The sequence below is a fragment of the Myotis brandtii genome, unplaced genomic scaffold (genome assembly GCF_000412655.1).
Source record: "Myotis brandtii unplaced genomic scaffold, ASM41265v1 scaffold422, whole genome shotgun sequence".
NCBI classification, from domain to species: domain Eukaryota; kingdom Metazoa; phylum Chordata; class Mammalia; order Chiroptera; family Vespertilionidae; genus Myotis; species Myotis brandtii.
Genome location: NW_005366171.1, coordinates 995,866 through 1,018,213, shown reverse-complemented (window position 1 = coordinate 1,018,213; position 22,348 = coordinate 995,866). Strand labels below are relative to the sequence as shown.

Genomic DNA, 22,348 nt, shown 5'->3' with positions numbered 1-22,348 from the left:
CCCGGAAGCCCAAGCCTCTGCTAGCCACACCTAGGATTTCTTTAAACTAACCAATGATAATCAAGGGAAGTGCGCGCCATAGATACGACCACATCCTATGTAACAAGACACCGACTTGCGCCTGGCCAATCGGCAGGGCCCACAGTCCTCTCTCCTCCCCTTACTATAAAACCCCTTTCCCCACAGAGCTGTCTCGCTCTCTGCCTCTTGCCACTGCATCGGCGAGTGTGGTAGATGGGGAGCCCAAGCTAGCTCGAATAAAGACTCTAATGCTTTTGCATCGGACTCGGCTGGCTCCCTGGTGTGGTTTCTTGGGGATCCTGAAATCTGGGCATAACACTCTGACTCTGCCACTCACCAGCCAGGTGACCCCAGGCAAGTACCATATGTTGAGTGATTTGCCTATGGTGGCCGTTGTACTAGTTGATCTCTAAAGGTCCTGCCACCTCTCATCTCTAGTGATTCTGCAGTACTCCCTGCCCTCCTCAGCCTGCCCCATCCTTCCGAGGACCACGCAGTGCAGTCCTCAGCAGCCACGACCTCCACTCACTGCAGCAGGAGCTGAAGCCCAGGCAGAGCACCTGCAGCTCACCAGCCCCAGCCCGGGCATGCCTACCTGTGTGGAGTCCGGGGCTGGTGACCTAGGCCCGTCCACGTTTCCTGCACCGAGGCTGCTGGGCAGAGAGCTGCTGGGGTAGCTGAGGGCTCCCAGGACAGCCTGGTCCAGGATGCCTGTTCCGTGCATCTCCCGTATGCTGAGCCTGTGTCCTGCAGGCCATCCTCTAAGACAGCTGGCCTTGATGGCTGGCCTCCTGCTGCCTCTGTGCACAGAGGAAACCTAGAGAAACCAAATGAGCTAGAACCTGAGGCCACCAGGCAGCTCCCACAGCCAGGCCCCTGCAACCTTGACAGGGTCCTGACACTGACTCTTCCCCTACCTGCTGGCCTCTCCCAGGCCTGGCTGAGGCCTGAAGTCAGGGGGCTTCCTGCAGTTAAGGGCCAGGCTCGGCTATCAAGCCCTTTGCTGTGTGACGGTGACTGCCTTCCACACACACTCACTGTGCCCCTCCCTGCCGGGATCCGTGCTCATCGACTCCTGGGTTGAGTGGGTGGTTGGGCCACAGCAGCCCGGCATTGTGCTTCCTCTCCCTCTACAGCTCTTCCTGCCTTCGCAGCTTGGCAAACACGACTGCAGCAGGATGCTAACCCAAGGTTGTGTGTGTGTGTGTGTGTGTGGATCCTGGGACACAGAAAGAATTCACTGTGGGCCCTTTACACACACCCCACTTCTCTGCCTCAACAGGGGAGGCAGAGGAGCCAGTTACTGGCTGGCTGGGCCAGGGGGCCCACCGAGAGCCACAGGTTCATCTGGCAGGAGGCCTATGTACAGAGGGCAGGCAGGCAGCTCCACTCCGGGCTGGGCCACCCCGATGGACGTGAGGAGGCCTCTATTCACAGGCCAGTTTGCTGTCGAAGCTGGACAGGGCGATGGAGAAGGCCTGCAGCGCACACAGCGGGTAGTTGTAGTCCATGGTGAACACGTCCTCTGCCACGCGGCCGAACTGCATCACGATGTAGTCAGCTGGAGCCGGGCACCGTGCAGACAGGAACAGAGTCAGGACGGGAGAGACGGGAAAGACAGACACCCAGATCACAAGAGGGAAGAGAAAGCAAGAGGCAGAGGTACCCAGGGAATCTCATGGGACATGAAACAGACCAGTGGGGGAAGGGAAGGACAGAGGGAGCATGCAAACACCAGGAGCTGAGGACGAAGAGAGACATTCCCACCCTGGACTGCTGAGCACACAGAGCCCACGTCCAGGCTCCGCAGGGCCTTCCCGGCCTCCCAGGCATATGGTCTCTACAGCGAATCTAAGCTGTGTGACCAGGTCCTCAGCACTGGCCGCACGGCAGGGCCGGCGAGCGGAGCCCTGAGCTGAGCCTGGCGAGCGTGCGGGCAGCCACGCGTCAGGGCAGACACTCACGGTCGTTGCCATGGATGATCTGGAAGTTCTTCACGGAGGCCTGCGTGACGCGCCCGTGGAAGTTGAGTACGTAGGACTGCGTGTCATCGTTCCAGACAGGCGTCTTGTTTTGTAGCTCAATGATACTCTCCGTGTTCTTATTCTGCCAGCGTGCTAGCAGGGTCTCGTGCTCCTGGGAGAGCAGTATTGCTGAGCCTGGCCCGGCCTTGGCTCCATGACCAACCCAGGGCCATGGGATCGGGCCCAGGGCTGGGGGTCCCCAGCTTTCACCAGACCCCCCGGGCTGCTCACACTTTGCCTCCCGTGCAGACACACGAGCTGGCGCTCTGCCCTTAGGAGCTCATGCAGAGGCTGGGATGAGGGGGGCAGGGTGTGGTGGGGGAGGAACTCACGTTGCGGGGCCGGATACAGACTCTCTCGTGAACCATGTTCATGCCTGGGACAATCACAGTCATCTTCCGCGGCCCCTTAAATCCTAAGACATTAGTCTCCTGCGAAACAGAGAACAGTGGCCACCTGAGGACTCAACTTACTGGGGAGGCTGGAGGGAGGGAAGAGAGATGATGAGCTAGTTCTCACCATCTCCACCTGAACATCTAACAGGTGTCTAAATTTTGCACGTCCAGACTCGAACTCCTGAGTCCCTGCCCTAACTAGCTCCCCGTGGAGTCCTCTCTGCTTCACTCAACTGCAAGTCAGCAAACTACCTGGGGTCATACCTGACTCCTCTCTCTCACCCCACCTCTAATCCATCAGCTAATGCTGCCAGCTCTACCTTCAAATTACATCAAGAATCTGGTCACTCTCACCACCGTCTCACTGAGCTCCCAGTAAAACCTCAGGGGACTCCTCCTTCCCACCCCTGGCCCCTCTCCCTCCGTCACCTGCTCTCCACACAGCAGCCAGTGGTCCTGTTAAGTCATATCATTTTCTTCCTTAGTTCAGAGTAAAAGCTGAAGACCGTTACCCCTCAGCACTTACTCTCCCTGCACTCGCCGCCCTCCTTGCTGTTCCCCATGTGCCAGGCGTCCGGGACTCTTACACTCTGTGTGGTGCCCTCCCCAACACCCACACGGCTGGCCTCACTTCCTTCTGGGTTTTACCCCAGTGCTGCCTCGGTGAGGCCCTTCCTGCCATCCCCCTAAAAGCACACACACACACACGCACACACACACACACACACACCTGGACACTTCACAGCCCTCCCCCTTTTATTTTTTCCATCTTAGCATTTATCAGGAACATATATATTTTGCTTTTGTCTATTTTATAGCTTATCTCCTTAAACTAAGGGTTTAAGTCCCATAAGGGTATACGTTTATGTCTCTTGTTCATTACTATATCCTCAGTGCCTCAAACAGTACCCGGAACAGTATTTGAAGAGATTTGGTATTTGAAGAGATTCGGACTGCATCCCCAAAGCTGACCAGCAGGTGGCACCATAGGATCATACAAAACAGCCAAAAGGCTATGGATTCCCAATTAGCCCAAGTTGATGGGGGTACCAATCCCTCATTTTAAAATGAAGGGGAATCCCCTGTACTTATATTCCCGTTCGGTCTGAGTGTGACACTGGTTAGTGACCCACCCTGAGCTTCAGTTTTCTCATCAATATAATTTAAAAAATAGTAAGACTGAGCTCTTAGACTCTGAGCATCCAGTAAGATAACAACGTAAAGGGCCTTTCGTCCATCAGGATGCTGGAGGGTGGAGGGAAGGGATGCACAGACAAGAACCCAGGCCTGCCTCTCCTTTCCAGGAGGCTCCAGGGCTGGGCTGCATAGACCAGGCCTGGCTCCCAGAGCTCTCCCAGGCAGATGGCCCCCTGGGGGCTGCACTCAGAAGAGGAGAGGGCCTGGGCCCCTCTCCCAGGCAGGGCCCCTCCAAGGGGACAGCCCACCTCCCTGCAGCTTGTCTCCCACAGGGACAGCCCACAGATCAGGCCGCCAGTCCTGACCGTCACATCCTACTTGGAGACCAGAGACCAGAGACCAGGACTCACGTAGCACACGGCGGCCAGCTCCTGACGCAGGGTCCCACCTTCCAACGTAGAGGAGGAAGCCTTCTGGGGGTTGACTCCATTGTCATAAACGGTGAACTTAGTGCCCATGAGGTTGGATCTGCAGGGCAGGCACCATCAGTACAGGGTCACCCACCCTCTGCCCAGGGCAGCAAACAGCTAACAGTCTGTCCTGTGAGGAGCCTGCAAAGCATTCTGGGCTAAGCCAGGAGCCAGTGTGGGGCACACTGCTCACTGAGTCCCCATCTAAAGGGCAAAAGGCCTGGACTTGCTCTGAGCTGAGTCAAAGAACATCTTGGTTCAGGGGTAAGTTCAGGGAGGGAAGTCAGGGTGCCACAGTGTCTCCCTGGAGGAAGAGGCGTGAGCAAACTGAGTGGCAGCTGGCAAGACCGCAGAAGGGACGCAGCACGCCATGCAGACTGGATAAGCTGACCTCTGTCCCATCCGGCCTGAGTCTTGGTCCAGGCCCATCTCCACAGCTTTGGCTCCTTACCTCTCAGCTTGACTTACGCTCCCCAAATCTGGCCCTCCATTCCTCAGCAAACCCTCCTCCCCCGGGACTGGCTCTGAGCCTTCCTCTCTCCCCAAGGTGGTTCTCTCTCCTGTCAAGGCCTCATTCTTAGCCCTGACCCTCAGCACTGACCATGGCCAAGGTGACTTCGTGGTGGCCGACATCATCAGTGACATCCTGGGGTTTGATCCGTCACTCAGGGTGGGCCTGTGCCCACCTGGCTGGGAGCAGCCTAGGGTGGGTGTGTGAGGCCCACCTCCAAGCCTGGCTCTAGGCTGGCAGAGCCCATGGTAGGATCTGAGGGACAGAGGACCCACGGAGAGATCTGACTCCTGGCCTAGATCTCCTCCCTCTAGAGAGCCTGCCCACCCCGCCTGGGGGAGTGCTGGTACCGCAGTTTCCCGATGTAGCTGTCCCCGCCTCGAGACAAGTCTGTAGGGTCCACAGAGATGAGGTAATTGGATGTTTTACTCTTCTTTCTTTTCCTTCCCGCCAGGAGGAACACCTTGGGGAAGCAGAGGAAGTTACACTCCAGACCCAGCCTCTGATCTGCACACAATCACGGGTGCCACTCACATGAGGGACTCTCCCTCGCTTCAGTTCCTGAACACGGTGTGCTCAACAAGTCTGTAGGGTCCACAGAGATGAGGTAATTGGATGTTTTACTCTTCTTTCTTTTCCTTCCCGCCAGGAGGAACACCTTGGGGAAGCAGAGGAAGTTACACTCCAGACCCAGCCTCTGATCCGCACACAATCATGGGTGCCACTCACACACTCACTCACACAAGGGACTCTCCCTCGCTTCAGTTCCAGAACACAGTGTGCTCACACACATGCACACAAACTGGCAGCACAAAGGCGTGCACACAGGTACACGCACTGGCAGACACATAGGCATGCACACAGGTACACGCACTGGCAGCACAAAGGTGCGCACTGACCAGGCACGAGGGCCTCAGTCTCTGGGGGAGCTGAGAGGTGGCTGTTGGGACCTGAGGCTGCCGGTCACATCCCAGCCCCCAGGCCCTCAAGCCTGCAGGTGAAACGCACGTCCAGGCGCCCCTCACCTTCTTCCCGTCCTCTCGGTCCAGGTGCAGGAAGTAGGTGGGGTACATCCCCCGGTCCATCCCCTTCTTGTCCCTTGAGATGCGGCACTTGATGGTGATGCCCTGGGGAGCTGGTCTCTGTGCAAACTCCTCGAGATCCTGGACCTCAACTTCTGCCGAGGGCTCTGGGGCTGTTGGGCTGAGGGCTGAGGCTGCCTCCTACAGGGAAGAGTGGGACCCCGAGCAGCTGAAATTGGGGGTCTGGGGTCCAGAGCTGACCCTTCATGTGGTGGTGGTGGTGGTGGTGGGAGATGAGACACAGTCCCGGGATGCAGGCCGGCCAGCCTGGCCCTGGGGTCATCAGCTAGCTTCCCAGCCCTTCCCTCCCTCAGCCATCCCTGGGGGTAGGTTCTTAGGTCATCCTGTCCAACTCCAGTTCCCCCACCCTCCTGGCCTGGCAAAGAGACCTGATTGGGGGAAGAGGGGACGGGAGAGCCCAGGCCTGAGCAGCTCTCAATAGGTAGGCATCTGGGCCCGGCCCAGCGAGCCACTCACCATCATTTCTCCACACCATTTCCCCTGCAGCCTGGGTGAGTGACAGCCCTGCACACTGCCGTGCACCCTTCCCTACTCACCCTGATGGACTTCTTGCTAGTGGCGGAGCTGGGGCGGGTATTGCTGTTTAGCTGGGAGGAACTGGAGCTGTATTCGTCCTCATCCTCCTCTTCCTCCTCAAAGCTCATGCTACTGGAGATGCCTGGGCCAGGTAGGAGCAGGTGGGAGGCGTGGTCACATACACACACCCAGGTAGGAGCAGGTGGGAGGCGTGGTCACATACACACACCCAGGCAGGAGCAGGTGGGAGGCGTGGTCACATACACACCCAGACACACACCTGTTCACGGGCACCGAGTCATCATACTGCATGCACACACCCCAGGCCTTAGGTGCACACACATTCACACACATGCCCACAGATGTCCTGATATACACAAGGGCACACTCTCAGGTACATGCTGGGACTGGTCACAATCCTTGGGGTCTGTGCCCCCCACTCCAAGCTTCAGGTCAGTCCCTCTGACCCCCTCCTCTCCAGCACTCGCAATGCCTGCCTCCTGTGTAGCAAGGCCTGACGGGTTGACCCTGTGCTGGGAGCCTCCTCTCTGGCCTCAGGCTTCCCAGAGGCCTTGGCAGGCACAGACCATGGAATGTGCCTGGGAGAGGCCAGCTTCTTAGCCTGCAGTGCAGGGTTGACTCCTCCCCTCCCAGCCTGCGGTAGGTCCTGTCTGTGTGCTTCTCCCCACTGAACGCCCTCTCCAGCCTCTGATTCCCTGAATGTGGGGTGCTGCAGGGCTTCCCTCAGCCGCCCCCCACCAGGGGCTCCCTGGGGCAGGGCTCGCAGTGGGGAAGCTATCCTGGCAGATTTCCTGGATCTGCCCTGCCTCTCAGCATCCTGGCCCTGCTCCTCTGGCTCAGCAGACGGGGGACGTTTTACAAAAGCAGCTCTTTCAAAGGAACCAAAGGGAGCGGAAATCTGTCCCCAGAGCTAGGGCCTCCTTGGGGGCAGGTGATAGGAGTGGGGGAGACAGGGCTGGGCTGTGGGCTGGCTGGTTACCCTGGCTCATACGTCTTTCCCTTGACTTGGCCTTATTAGGGCCCCTGCCCATGTTTTCCATTGGTCTCCCGGGCCCCGCACCAGGGTTTGGGAGGGGCTGGAAGAGACACAGGAGGGTCGTGCTCCCCAAGAAGGGTGCATCTGAGAACCTGGGACTGAGCTTTGGGGGTGTCGCTGGACCCCCACGGGGCTCACCCTTCCTCTGCATCGTGGCACGGAGGTCCTGCCCGCTGGGCTGTGTGCCCCCACCAGCTGCCGTCTCCCCTGCGTCCTGGGCGTGGTCCAACCGGCCCACAGTCAGGATCTGCACTGGGCCTCGAGCCTCAGACTCGTCTTCTGCCAGAGCCGCTGGCCCGCCGGCGCCTGCAGGCCAGGGACACTTCTGAGTCCCGGAGGGCATGGGAGGGGGAGGAGAGCTGGATCCACAGACAGCCACGAAGTGGGTGAGGGCTGAGTGGGGGGGCCCTCTGCAGAACTTTACTTGCAAAACTGACTTTTAAAAAACGAATGATTTGCCGAAACCAGTTTGGCTCAGTGGATAGAGCGTCGGCCTGCGGACTGAAGGTCCCAGGTTCGATTCCGGTCAAGGGCATGTACCTGGGTTGCGGGCACATCCCCAGTGGGAGATGTGCAGGAGGCAGCTGATCGATGTTTCTCTCTCATCGATGTTTCTAACTCTCTATCTCTCTCCCTTCCTCTCTGTAAAAAATCAATAAAATATATTTTTAAAAAAACACGAATGATTGCTGTCAGCCTCTTAATGATTGGTCAGCTCTGAAGGGGCATGGGTTCTGTCACTTCTGCTGTCCCCAGAATTAGTTGCCGAGGGTTGGTTTGAAACGCCTCACATCCCTAGGCAGACGGCAGCCACCTATAAAGCCAGCTCACAGTGAAAAGACTCAACGGAGAACCAGAACCATCCACACCACACGCTCACGGATGTGGCCGGCTGCGAGCCATCAGTGCTGACGTTCCGTCTCAGACACACACAGTCAACTTGCACGTCGTCAAAAACACACGGGCCCTTCGAAAAGGCCGAGGTTGGCACACGTGCGCCTTCCCACAGGGAGGCTCTCCCATCCCATGTCCGCCTTCCTCCCCAGCTGCCACAGCTTCGGTGACTGAAGCGAGGAGGCCTGGCCCACACGTTGGCAGCCACCCTGTCCGGGTGGGCTATGTCCAAAAGACAGCCGTCAGCCCCGGAAGCCTGTGGCCAGCACCCCGCTCCCCCGTCCCAACACACCCGAGGCCTGGAAACCACTGGGCACACATGTGGTTGAGGAGACGAGGTGTCCAGCCCACAGAAACAGGACTCGGGGCAGGGGCCACCGTACCTATCCCTGGGGACCTTTTGGGGAGAGAGGAGCAGGGAGACTGGTCTGTGGGCCCGAGGGTGGCGCTGAGGCTAGGGAGTGGCGGAGGCCCCCAGGGTGACTGGGAGGCTGCAAGCCCCACGGGACAGTGTCCTGGCTCAGGATGGAGGCAGAGGGCTCTCAGGCTGGGCAGGGGAGGGGCTTCGTGGGCCGTAGCTGCGCCGGACTTCCCTTCTTGGCAGTATGGAGGGCCTGCCCCTCACCCACAGGCCAGCCCAGGTGCCCCGTGAGCTAGATGAGGCCTGTGAGCCAGCTGGGTGGGGCCCTGAGTGCCATTTGGTGCCTTCCCCCGGGGCCTCCCACCTGTCCCTGGCCTCCAGGTTGGGAAGATGAGCCTCCCAACCCTCCTGTGGGGGGTCAGGGGGCAAGCCAACCTTTGTGCTTCCCCTTCTTCCCCTTCTTCGAGGCCCCTGCGGCGGCCGCTGCCTTGCTTCTCTTGGCTGAGGCTGGTGCTGTTGGGCGGGCAGCTCCCAGCTGGACACTGGCAAGTGGGTCGGCCTCTTGAACTGCTTAGGAGAGAGCCCAAGACAGAGAGAGACAGACAGGCCCTGGGTGAGACCAGAGCGCCGGCTCACACCCTTCCCAGCACATTCTCCAGCCTCCCCAACCCCAGCAGGGCCTCCCACCACCCATCTGTACCAGGCAGAGGTGCCCGGGACAGGGAGGTGGCACCCAGCCTACCCACACCATGACCAACCAAAGCTCCGGGCCAGCCAACTGTTTGAGCTGGGCAGGGGGGAGGGGGGGAGGGAGCATGACTGGGATATGGTGGATGAAGACAGAAAAGGCTGCATCTCCTGGAAGAGACCACAATGAGGGCCACACTCCAGGGGCCCTGCACTGCCCTGGGGGGACGAGCCCATGGTGGCCGGGGGTGCAGAGTGCCCCGAGGCAGGAGAGACATCCGGACACCAGGAGCGGCACAGAGGCCTCGGGCGGGTCCCAGCTGGTGGCCTCCACGTCCTCCACATAGAACCCTAGTTGCTCCAAGTCCCAGAACCACTTCTCACTGCTCTTAAGATGAAGACCGACATTCCCCTGCAAGTCTGGCTCCTCCATCTCCCTCGCCTTGGCCTTGGTCAAACCGCACACGCCTCACTTCCCAGGCCCAAGTCCCAGCCACACCGTGCTCGTTGTGCACACTGGACTCCCACCGGCCACAGGGGCCTCGCTCTCACTGTCCCGCTGCCTCCCGATGCCACCCGTCCGCTAACTCCCACTCCTCCTGCAGATTCCAGCTCCTTGGGAGCGAGAGTCTGCCATTCACGCACAGAGCTTCCCACAAAGCACACCTGTGACCATATGCTCAGCTCTCCTCCCTCTCAGACCATCAGGTCCACGAGGGAACAGTGGCCACACCTGCTTGTGCTCACCCTGGATTGCCAGCCTCTAATCTGGAAGCTGACACACAGTAGGCCAGCTATGGGCAAACTATGGCCCGCGTGCCGGATTCGGCCCGTTTGAAATGAATAAAACTAAAAAAAAAAAGACCGTACCCTTTTATGTAATGATGTTTACTTTGAATTTATATTAGTTCACACAAACACTCCATCCATGCTTTTGTTCCGGCCCTCCGGTCCAGTTTAAGAACCCATTGTGGCCCTCAAGTCAAAAAGTTTGCCCACCCCTGCAGTAGGCCCTCAAAATAAATACTTAAGAACCGGATGAATACATCACAGCTCTAGGGACAGAGGTCCTGGGCATGGAGCAGCCAGGGTCCAAGTGAAGCTGGACCTGGGCCAGGAGGGCTGCAAGAGACCTGGGATCTGTAATCAGGTCCGGGGCCCTCATTTTGGTCAAATTCCCCTTGTATTTAACACCAAGAGTCAGCAGGGGGCGGAGCAGGAGAAAGCTAGTGCTGCGGGGAGGGCTGGGGTGCTCCAGGGAACACCAATCCCAGGCCAGCCAGCCCCTCTGGGGCTGCGTCCACCTCAGAGCCCAGCAGAAGCAGCAGGACCCAGCCTGGTCTGGACTCTCACGATGGACCTCAAAGCACGATGGATGCTTCAATGTTCAAAGTCTGGAGAGAATTTTTCTCCCTTACAGGAGACAAACCCCGAGGGCCAGTGACGTGCTCAGTCACAGGTGAGCAGGTAGTGGCATGACCAGAAACTGCCTTCTGAGTTTGGTCCCTCCTGCGGGCCTGGCACACAGTTCAGAGCTCGAGAGGCACCTGCCAACATGACTGTGCATCGGTGACTTGTAAGACTCTCTCAAAGCCTCAAGGTGTTGGACTGCGGCCCAAACTGGCAGGGCCTGAAGTCCCAGGAGCAGGCTCCCATCCCACGTGCAGCCTCGAACGGTCAGGTGCCAGGCCTGGCAGAGCTGGGCTGGGATGCCCACCCAGCAACAGGTGCCTTCCCTGCAGGGCACCACTGCCACTCGGGACCGTGCTCACGGAGAAAGTGTGAGGAGAGGGCTGCCAGGAAAGGGTGGGGCCAGGGCCAGGTCTGCGTGGAGCCGCCGGAGCTGGCTGTCCAAGGCAGCAGCGTGGGGCTGAGGTCCCTGTCCCCGTCCTGTGCAGGGCCTCTCGGGTGGAGTACCGCCATACCAGCCTGGCCTGGTGCTGAACGGCAGCCCACACAGGGAAATCACTGTGACAGACCTCCCTGTCAGGGAGGTGACAAAACATGGTGGCAAGGCCATTTGGAGTCCGACAGGCCTGGGTGCAAAGCCTCGTCCCGATGCTCATTAGCAACGTACCACGGGCAAGTCGGTGACCCCCTGGGAGTCCAAATGCTTATCGATCCTGTGGGGATAACGAGTTACTTACTGTAAAGAATAAATGAGGTAACGCAGGTAGAGCGCCCAGCACCATGCTTAGCCACTGGCAAGTGCCTTTATTATCAGGTATGAATGGGTTTCCTCAGTGGAACGAGGGCAAACAGAGGGCACGGAGCTTGTCCAGGGTGCTGTGCCAAGACTGGGCACTAGGTGCTGCCCTCCAAGACACAGAGAAGGGGACCCCGTGTGCTCAGGGCTGGGTTAGCGGAACCTGAGACACCGTGCGCCAGGCTGTGGGGAGGGCCCGACAGTCATGAGAAAGGTTAGCCCTGAGCTGAGGCAACTACAGGAGCTGGAAGTGGCTGGCGCTACAGGAGCTGAGGAAACCACAGAGGAGGGGAGCGCCATGGTTGCTACGGTTCCTTCCAACTGCAAGAGCCAGATGCCACCTTCTCGATGCCACCTTCTCACAGAGAAGGCACTGGGATTACCTGCACCAGCAGGGGGCAGTGGGACTGCATCTGAGTCCCTCCTTAGCGATCAGAGAGACCAACCCTCTGTTCAGCCTGAGGTACTCTTCCCCTAACCTACAGGTGGGTCCTGAGCTCAGGGAGGCAACGGAGCCACCCCTCCCCAACCCCAGGACGAGCTCTGCTGACAAGCAGAGTGCAAAGATGGGAGAGCTGGAGGCTGCTGGTCACCATGGCCTTGTGCAAGGACCTGCGGTCAGAAGCCAGGAAGACGGAGGCGTGGGGAGCCCAGGGAGGGGAGGCAATAGGTGTCTCCCAGGAGACACTGGCTGGTGTGGGATGTTGAGTGCATTCCTCCAGGAGGCAGAACACCAGTGGGGAGCAGACCCTTCTGCTCCTAGGAACTGCCTCCTGCTCTCGGTGAAAGTCTCCTGATCAGAAACCTGGACATTTGAACTCCCAGATCAATAAAGTTTTAGCTTCTGGCTCCAGCACCTGACCCAGGAGCCCACGGTTCCAGGTCCCAGCCTCCCTCCACCGGCCCCACTCAGCTGTCTGCTCCCGCTGGGAGCCACGCGCAGCCTGGACACACCCTGACAGAGGGCCCTTGCCTGCTCAGGTTGCAGGAGTCCCTGAGGGGTGTGGAGCCTCCCGGGCTGGCTGTCCCAGGCTGTCCCAAGGGCAGGGTGTACCTTGGTAGCTGGTGCTGCCACTGCTGCTGAGGTAGGACTCTACCAGGGGGGCCTGCTCCTCCGACTGCCGGGCCCGCCGGCTTCGAGGCCGCCCGTCGGCATTGGCCTGCACCATCAGCGGCTCCTGGCGCTTCTTCTTCTGCTTCTGCTCCAGCAGGGCCCGCTGCAGAGGCACCGGACAGGCATTGGGGGGCACCGGGCTGGAGGGGGCAGCCCACTGCCTCCACCCGAGGGAGGGCTCCCAGCCTGGGAGCAGAGAGAAAGCCCTGCTAGCTCAGCTTGCTTCTAGAGACCCCAATGGGGGCCTACATCCACTCTGGGCCAAGGCCTCATGTCCTTGGTGCCCCGAGACTTGGGGTCCAGGAAAAGGAGGCAAAACTCAGCCCAGGGAGCTGTCCTGGCAGGACCACAGCTCCCCAGTGGCCTGCGTGGCAGAAGCCCCGTGTACTGATCAGTGCTGAGCTGGTAAAGGAGAGAGCTGCTCTGTGTGTGTGTGTGGGGGGGGGGGGGGGGGGGCGCTCTCCCCACCAGTCAGGATCACCCAGGAAGCGGGCAGCCAGGATGGCGAGTGCCCACCTTTCCACCCAGCTGCTCTGTGTGGGTGGGTGGGTGGGGGGGGAGGGCCGCTCTCCCCACCAGTCAGGATCACCCAGGAAGGGGGCAGCCAGGATGGCGAGTGCCCACCTTTCCACCCGGCCCCAGGCTCACTCACCTGCCGGTCAAGCTTCTGCTGCCTCAGGTTGCTGCCCTCATCATCTAAGACACTGCGGAGGGAGAGAGGGGCGTTCAGGGCCTGCCCACGAGGTGCCAGGGATCGGCCCAGAGCCCACCCAGCACATCTGGGTTCTTTAAACCCCTCCCATCACGGCTGAGAGAGAGGAAGGGTGAGCTACTATCTGGAAACCAGCTCGAGACAAAAAGGCCTGCACTATATTCCTTGTGGCTCTGGGAGCTTATCTCCTGCTGGGATCCTTGGCCCCAGTAGCTACAGGAGGCTTCTCCCTTGGGCCCATGAGCAGGGCCTGACTGCATTCTGGGACCTGTCCAGAGGCATCGGGCACAAGCCGGGCACAAGGCCAGGCTTCCAACCAGGGACCTGCCCACTCGGGCTCCCTCTCAGATCGCCCCACCCCTCCCCCTGCCTCTCGGTCCTTTCTGGGGAAACCTGGGCCCTTGGGGCAGACCCTCTCCTCATCTGTTCAAAGCAAGCGCCTGGCTCTCCAGGTGGCAGAGTGGTGCTGACACTGCCCACTGAGGCCAAGGGAGAGTGCGGCCAAGTGGCCAACCAGTCCCTCAGGGTAGGGCTGGGGCTGGGTGGGCACATCAACACACGATCCACCAACCAGCCACTGGACCCTTCCCTGGCCACAGACGTGGCGCCAGGCAGCACCAGGGCATCGAACCCTTGAGGTGTCAGGACAGGCAGCGTCGTCTCACACAGACTGGCCCTGCCTCCCAGGAAGGCAGAGCACAGCAGCGAGCTGGTGATCCAAACCACTTAATTTTCTTTCTAGTCCAAGGCACATACATGGGACCTAGGCCCCCAATTCTGTAAGGTCAGGCCAGCTGCATGGGGTGGGGTTGGAGCCTGAGGGGCTGAGCTCTGGGAACCCCCTATGCCATCCTGGCCCAGTTATGTGCCCGAGTGCATGAGGTTTGCGTGTGTGAGGCTATAAGTATGTCTCGCGAATGTGCACAAATGTACGAGTGCATCTACCTGTGTAAGAGACGGGCGTGCTTGTGTGTGGGTGAGTGCAGTGTGCATGGACGGGGGAAAGATGAGGTCCAATCACCCCAAAGACAAGTGGAGCCATTTCCACTCCTCCTGACAGCAGTAGCAGCCCTTCTGGCAGAAATACTCATTCACCTAAACTGTCCCTTCCGCTCATCCAAACTATTTGTGTCTCTGAGGGCTGGGGAGCCAGCCAGAGAGCGGCAGGAAGTCCATGATCACAGCCAGCCCACCACCCTCCTCCCTGGCCACACTGATGAGGGCTCTGCATACCTTAACCCGGCGGCATCCTACCTACTAGCCAATGGGAAGGCCTTTCCCGACACACACGGCGGCTCTGCACTGGGCGGAGCCCTGACTGTGACCTGGGGCTGTGCACAGACCAGCCTTATTCTCCGAAACCTCAGCTGCCACAGCCCAAGAGAAAACCCAACAGACGTGCTTCTAAGTCAGACCTGCCCACCTGCCCAACAGCACACAGCTGCACTGGGACCGCCGAGAGCACCGCCAGGACCGAGGACGGGGACCAGCTCCTAATCTCAAATGGGTGGGATGATGGGTGTCCCCTCGGAAAAGGCACGCACCACCGCGGGAGGGCAGCAGGGATTCTGGAGAAAGGGGGACGGTACTAGAGAGAGCACGGTGCCCGGGCCCTGCCGGGCCTGAGAGGCTCCAGCTCTCCACCTGCCTCTCCACCTGCATCACCGCCCTGTCTGAGGAACACCAGCACCAGGTGCCTGTGTCCACACACTACTTCCCCATGTCCGCCGCAGGCACCATTTCCAGGGCACCGGGAACTGCAGGCTGAGTCTGCATGACACCTGGCTGACAGGAGCCACGGGCCTGACAGCCAACTGGGCTCTGCTTGCCAAGCTCTGGGCCGGGCACGCCCCGGGCAGCCTGCAATCCCTGTCCCGTGCTAGCGGCCTGGCCACAGGAGCCCGGGTCACCTCACACAGAGCTGGCTCTCTTCCTGTAGCAGGAGGGTCATGGCTTCCCAGATGACGCAAGCCACATGCCCTTTCACAGGGCAGGGCCAGGGGTATTCCTCCGGGACATTGCGGGCCCTGGGTTTGGCTGAGCAGGAAAAAGATGACTTCCATGGTGCTGGGCCATTTCGAGAAGGTGTGACCTCCACCTGAGAGGTAAGCTCACGTTAGCAAAGCCACCTCCTGAACAGCTGGGTCACGACACGGGGCTGCCCGGCTGACAATAGAAGGTTCCAGCCCTTGTGCCCCCCTTGCCCAGTGCCCCCTCCCGTGTCCTTATCTGTGCCCGGGGGTGTTTTCCTACCACAGGTCGCTGCCCCGCTGCCGTGGACTTTTCCACACGTTCCACCCAGGGAAGGGGGCTGCTTCCCATGAAAACTACTCCTCTTCCTCTGCCCCCACCCGATTCCCTGATGGGGGATGATGACAAAGAGCCGCAGCCACTAATAACACGGTCCCCAGGTCGGGCTACAGACAAAACAGACTTAACCGCCGGCCTTCAGAGAAAGATGGATGCATACAAGGACTCGGCCTATAAAGAATTCCAGAAACTCCGATGTCCTGGAAGTGCCAGAGAGCTGCCCGCCTGCCCACCACCTCACTTCCCACCAGGCGGTGGGGCAGCAGGGAGGAGGGAGCGCAGGGTGGGCGGCATCTGGGGGAGCAGCATGCACTGGAGGATAAGAGTGCGCCTGGCTGAGCAAGGCCACCCAGGCCGAAGGACACACACCTGCATGAGGCTCCAGGAGTGGGCACACGGGGGAGGGAAGTGGGCCCGGGTGCAGCAGTGATCCCAGGAGGGCCGCAAAGTTGCCCGGCAGGGACCAGCTCGTCCTGGCTGCCTGGCTGCCTGGAGCACACACCTGCCCCCGGTGCACAGCAGCGTGTTGTTGGGAACAATGACAACAACGATGCTGTCTCCAGGGAGAGTGGAACCCCAGCTGCAATCACCTCCTCCGCAGCTCAGCCTCCCCCCCACACACACACAGGGGGAGGCCCTGCCTGCTCAGCGCCCACTGCAGCACCTCTCCTAGGCACCTTCCTTTCCCACCAACACGCCCAGCCACCCTTTTTCCGACAGGCGCTGCTCTAGGCCGCACTGAGCGATAACCATGAGAGGAGACGTAATGGCTTTTTAATGACTCAGGCTCCAATTATGGAATCACTGCCAAGCCCAGGCTGCCAGCTGCAGCCCCGCCAGGAGACTCTGACGGGAGGCGGGGCCCTGGTGGATGGTCTTCCAGCTGACCCTGGTGGCTCCCTCATTCCGGTCACCTCCTGCTGGGGGCCAGACCGGGGAGCCCAGGAAAGCACCAGCCGCTGAGGTGGCCCCTTCGCCACCCAGGGGGACAGCCTCTGTGCATCCCTTGCCTGCCTTGAGGTCAGACAGATATCTGAGGAGTGAACCTGGCTGGACAAGTGAGTGCGGGGGCACGTCTCCTGTGGGCTGGAAAAGCCAGACAGGCCAACGTAGTTAGAAAGCCGGTTCCCACCCCTTCTTAGACTCACCCCACCTAATCCACCTAAACTGACAGGGGCCTGGGGGCCAGGCCAACCCAGGGACAGACCCACTCTCCATGCCCCCTTCACCCTCCCCTTCCTGTCCTCATTCTTCCCCCTCAGGCACAGTGGACTGGGAAAAAGGGAAGTGGGCTGTCAGGGAAGAAAAGACCACCCAGGTGCCCGGCTACAACCCCTGTGCCCAATGCTTGACACCCTCCCAGCCCCCCAGCACATCCAGGCATCCAGTGCCCAGGGGAGCGACTTTCAACCCTTTTCATCTCATGGCACACATAAGCTAATTACTAAAATTCTGTGACACGGCAAGAAATACATTTTTTGCCAATTTAACAAAAGAAATGGGCATAATTTTTATTCATTCGCACCGATGGCTATTGTTGCATTGGCTGTTGTCATTTTTTACTTGACAATCTAAGGCAGGGGTGGGGAACCTTTCTCTGCCAAGGGCCATTTGGATATTTATAGTATCGTTCAAGGGCCATACAAAATTATCAACTTAAAAATTAGCCTGCTATATTTGGTCAAACATTGATTTAACTCGCCCCATTAGCCTTGGCAGGGCCAGACCAAATGATTTCACGGGCCTTGTACTGTCAGCAGGCCAGACATTCCCCACCCCTGATCTAAGGGAAGAGAGGTCAGTGCCTCTGACTAAATAGTCAGGTATTGCATGTTTTAAAAATCCTTGTGGCACACCGACTGAAAACCACGGGCCTAGGGCTGCTTGGAACACTGTGGAAACAGTGGGGATGGGAACTGGGGGGGGGGGGGTGGAGAGGCCAGCTCGAGAAGGAAGAGAACCATGCTGCTCACAAGCCTTCCAGCCTCCAGCCATGAGGCGCCTCCATTCCAGCCACTGGCGTCCTAACTTACCAGGTGCATTAAAACTGCTAGGGCATCGGCCCTGACTTGGTAATTTGGAACTGCTGGGGAAGATGCCCAGGCTCAATACCCCGCCTCACTCTCTCTTGTAAAGCAAGTCTCCCAGGTGGTTCCAATGCTGGGCATGCAAATGAGGACCGTCAGGAACCAACAAGAATGTGGGGAGCTGCTATGAGGCTGATGCTCGGCTGGGGTAAGAAACTAGTCTGCAGATCAGCAGCCAACGCAGGCCTCAGGGAAGACTGTGGAAGGGATTGACTGAACAGCTGAACGGCGGTTTGAGTAGCAGAAGACAAGCGACCACTCGGAGTAAGCCCAAGTTCCCAAGTCAGGGCGCGGGTCCTCGGGGCTACTGGGAAAACGGGAAGACAGAACAGCCAGGCATCCACATGGAATCGCAGGGACCAGCAACCGACGATAACTTGTGGGCGAGAAGAGGCAATGCAAGCGGCACGCTAGTCCAATTAGACAAATATTCAAAGGTTTCTGGGTCATGACAGAGTCAGAGGAGGTTTCTAGCATCTTGCTTCTCTTGGTTAGCATGTTCACCAATGACGACAAGGCAGGCCTCACAGGTGACACTCACCAGGACGGTAGGAATTCAGAAGACTCGGATAAGCTAGCAGAGAGAAAGACAAGCAGACACCTAACAGGAGGAGGTCAAGTCGCATATGTGGGTGCCAACACCCAGGCCTTGCCCACACAGGCAGCACAGGGCTTGACATCAGCCAGGGACAGACTTTGGGGTTCTGTTTACAGAGGCCTCGAGGTGACTGGTCAGGGAGTCAAGGCCATCCCATGGGGCAAGGAGGGCTCAAGGGCTGCAACAGAAGCAGGGGTCCAGAGGGAGAAATTAATGGCTTCACTGTGCCTGTGCTGACAGGCCACACCGGGAACCGCCTGCGGCCGAAGGTCCTGTACAGGAAGAGGGCAGAGACCAGGCTGAGGGGTCCACAGGGTCCCTGCCCCTTGGTCAGCTCCATCTGCCTTGTGTCTCCTCTGCTCCTTCCTCCCCAGGTGCAGCAAGAAGGCACCCCGACTGGGCCTAAGGAAGGAGTAGAGAGTCACCGTGGACCCAGAAGCACGGGTCCTGCTCCTCCTGCCTCACCAGGGGAGGCCATGGGCCATAGCGTCTGGGGACTGGGGCTCCACCAGAGGCAGAAGCGCAAGAGCCAGGAGTCTGGCTTCACCAGGAGTCACTCTGCTCCCTGGAAAGCGGAGTGAGGAAGTAGTAGAGCAGCGGTTCTCAACCCTTTGGGGGTCGAACGACCCTTTCACAGGGGTCGCCTAAGACCATCGGAAAACACATATATAATTACATATTGTTTTTGTGATTAATCACTATGCTTTAATTATGTTCAATTTGTAACAATGAAAATACATCCTGCATATCAGATATTTACATTACGATTCATAACAGTAGGAAAATTACAGTTATGAAGTAGCAACGAAAATAATTTTATGGTTGGGGGTCACCACAACATGAGGAACTGTATTAAAGGGTCACCGCATTAGGAAGGTTGAGAACCACTGTAGTAGAGGATCCTAACAAGGGCACGTGGAGGGGAACCAGAGACACACGTAAGCTCACCCCCAGCAAGACCGTTCTGATGGTCACAACCGGCCTCTGGTGGAAGGCGTCCCTGGGGAGGCACAGGGAGCACCCACACAGGACTCCGTGGCCTGGAAGGACCCTGAGAGCTTCGTTCTGTGACCTAGAGACTCCGGGGAGCCCCACTGTGGAGGGAGAGCGCTGTGTCCCTCGGTGAGCAGAGAATCAGGTGGGGCCAGGAAAGTCCTAAAAGCTACCTGTGGGTGCCACTCTGATTCAAAGTCATGGGCATCTTGTCTGTGCTGGGTCATGCCAGGCACACAGCCAAGCACCAGCTGAGGTCCCTGCTCTCCAGGAGTTCACGGCCTGATGAGAGGAACACCAGGCAACAGCCGCGGGGCAGCACTGAGGACAGGCTCTCTCACTCCCACCCCTCCAGGTCCTTCCTGACTCTCACCCACAACTCACAGAAGGTCGTGAACTAGGAGCATTTAACGTTCCTCAAGAACAGAAATGAAGAGAATATGGCAGAAATAGAATTAGTTGTAATAGAAAAAAATAAAAGGCAAACCATTCCAATTGTTAAACTTGACCAACTAAATGGCTCCCTTCTAAGTCCGAATGTGAGATTAACTCGTGAGCATTATAAACCGAGCCACAATTGCCCTGAAGAAGATTACCAGCGATTATCACTGCTTCAAAGAAACCGTGAGCATTATAAACCGAGCCACAATTGCCCTGAAGATTACCAGCGATTATCACTGCTTCAAAGAAATTGAGCCAGGCCAGGGAGCACAGGTGCGACCATCACCAGCAGCGTTAACAAGAAATCAATGGGCCTCTCGGCCCCAAACCCAATGACACATTCCAGCTGACATGCTGCGACGGTAGGGAAACCTCACGCCAAAGCACAGCACACGCGCCCATCCCCCACACCTGCAAGTAAACTGCCGCGCCTGTCTCCTGCCCCCGTTTTCTCTGTGACCACACAGGCACAGTGGCTGTGACTGCAATCAGCAGCCCATTAAGGCAAGAGGCAAGGTGCATCTCCTCCTCTCGGCCCAGGTCTCCCGTTCCGTTCCAGAAGCCTGCACCCCAAGGCCAACGCTTTCTCGGCTCAGTGCATGCTCAAAAAGACCCCGGTGGGACAGAAGAGATTCTGGCAACTTCTAAGTACGGCCTGCCCCCAGCTCTACACCTACCTTCCCTGTTGCAGAGCAAAAAGGCAGGGGTGACAGAGCAATGGGACAGAAAGCAGGGCAAGTCCACGTGGGTGTCCAGTTGTTCCTCAGGGTTAGGTCCCCAGGGGGACAGGACTTTGTACTCAAGGTAGAGTGTGGGCCCAAGAAAGGAATGGGGGCAGGGGTTGGGCGTGGGTTGGGCAAGTGTCAAATCACTCCTTGCATGATGCCAGTGCCCTGGACACTCAATGGGCAGAGACATTCCCAGAGACAACCCCACATTCCTAGGTCCCACTTTTCCAGAGGCAGGCTTAAGCCTTCCCAGTCTGAGGCAGGCTCTTTCTAAGACCCGTGCAACCACTTGCTTTGGTCCTTGGCTCCTGGGAGGGCTTCCTTAAACCTTGAGCAGGCCTGGTCCCATTTGCCAGATGCTAAACACATCACCATATCCACAGCCACAAGTGCTACCCCTTGCCTCCCTCCTAAGTGCCTGTGGCCAACACCCCGCCACGGTCACCCCATACAGGTACATCCATGACACCAGAGGCCCCTCTGTTGGGTGGCAAGAAAAGGTTAATGGTACTTTGTGGGGCTGCACTGTCTTCTAAAGGTCAGCCCATACGTGTCAAGACAGCCAGGATGCTCCAGGAACTACCTGTGCCCCCAGCCTAGATGCCCTGTACGCAGTAGCCATTCTTTTGAGTCAGCCCAGCCCCAGTCCCCTGATAGGACTATCTCCCTGGTCTATGTGAGACTCTGAGGTGTGATCACATGTGTCTGCAGGAAGCCCTACGGATGACTTGTGTGCACATGTGTGTTGGTGAGAGGGGCACCCACAAATTCTAACCTGGAAAGCCATGAAGCCGCCAAAGGGGTCGAGATCAGAAACAACAGCAAGTTCTCAAAAGCAGCCCTGAGTCCCCAAGCCAGTGACAGGCGCTTATTTGCAGAAGGATCTGCTTTAACAAAGCCCGGGGCAGTTTCAGCTGGTTTCCATGTTGCATGCGGTCTGGACAGACGCACATAAGAGCTGTCAGAGTTCTTTTCTATCGGTGACTGGAATCAGGTCCCTTCCTGAGAGCAGGCTGTTACCAGGCGGACCCTGAAGGCCTGTTTCTACCACCCACCGGCATGTGCACCTGAGTGGGCAAGAACACAGTGGACCCTAGCAGTCTGGGACCCTTTCTACACACATGCCTCTCTGGGAGGCCTAGAGACAGCCCTGTAGCCCTTGGCAACCGAGGAGCCAATGGGTGGCCAAGGATCTGGCGCTACCATGGCAATGAGCTGCTTTACAGTGGTAATGGAGAGAATTGGGTAGAGTGGATGGGGGAAAGGCCTGCACCTGTGCGAAGCCCCAGAGACCTTCCCCTACCCCAACCTCCACACAGGTGGGAAAGGCCAGCTGGCACTGGGCAGGCCCCGTGCCTGGCTGTGCTATCTGAGTGTGCCTGGGTTCTTGAGTGTTCCTGTGCATGTAAAGGCAGCTGTGTATTGTGAGTTGGTGTGTGTCCAGGAATAGACCTGTTAGCAAGTGGACTTGTGAGCCTCTGAAAGATATTAGTACTTGTGAGTGAGTAGTCGGTGTCAGGTACTCTCCAAATACAGCCTATGTACGTGTGCACATATGTAGCACTGCACGTGTGTGTGTGTGTGTGTGTGTGTGTGTGTGTGTGTAGAGCTGCATGGTGCATGCGTATATCAGCCGCCTGTGCTCTTGGTTCAGAATAACTGTCTCCAGGAATTCACGCCTTGAGTGTGTGAATGGACCAGCAGGAGCGACTGTGACCGGCGCGGACGTCCCGCGGGGGCCATGCCTGCAGACGGCCGGGAGTGCGCGCAGGGCTCTGCTGGCTCTGCTGGCCTAGGAGGGGGCTCACAGCACCGCGCTCCCTCCCCAGGCGGCCACATGGACCAGTGAGGCCCACGCAGGCCCAGAGCACTGGCCCCTTCCAGCAACCCTGGAGGATAAGGGAGCAAGACAGGCGGGTTCGGTCCGCCGGGGCCCCCAAAGTTGGGGTGGGAAGGACCAGCACCTCCAACCCGCGCTCCTAG

At 58.5% G+C, this 22,348-nt stretch overlaps 1 protein-coding gene across 1 annotated transcript in view; it reads right to left on the bottom strand.

Annotated features, from left to right (window-relative positions):
- Positions 1–1,264: 1,264 nt before the first annotated feature.
- Positions 1,265–22,348, bottom strand: part of TUB (tubby bipartite transcription factor) — a 53,978-nt gene continuing 32,894 nt past the window's right edge. Inside the window, 11 exon segments of the mRNA XM_005873939.2 lie at positions 1,265–1,582; positions 1,986–2,157; positions 2,378–2,476; positions 3,988–4,105; positions 4,909–5,021; positions 5,584–5,781; positions 6,198–6,319; positions 7,373–7,540; positions 8,925–9,056; positions 12,437–12,599; positions 13,149–13,200. Of these exon segments, the coding sequence (XP_005874001.1) occupies positions 1,449–1,582; positions 1,986–2,157; positions 2,378–2,476; positions 3,988–4,105; positions 4,909–5,021; positions 5,584–5,781; positions 6,198–6,319; positions 7,373–7,540; positions 8,925–9,056; positions 12,437–12,599; positions 13,149–13,200 (1,471 nt within the window). The 3' untranslated portion in view covers positions 1,265–1,448.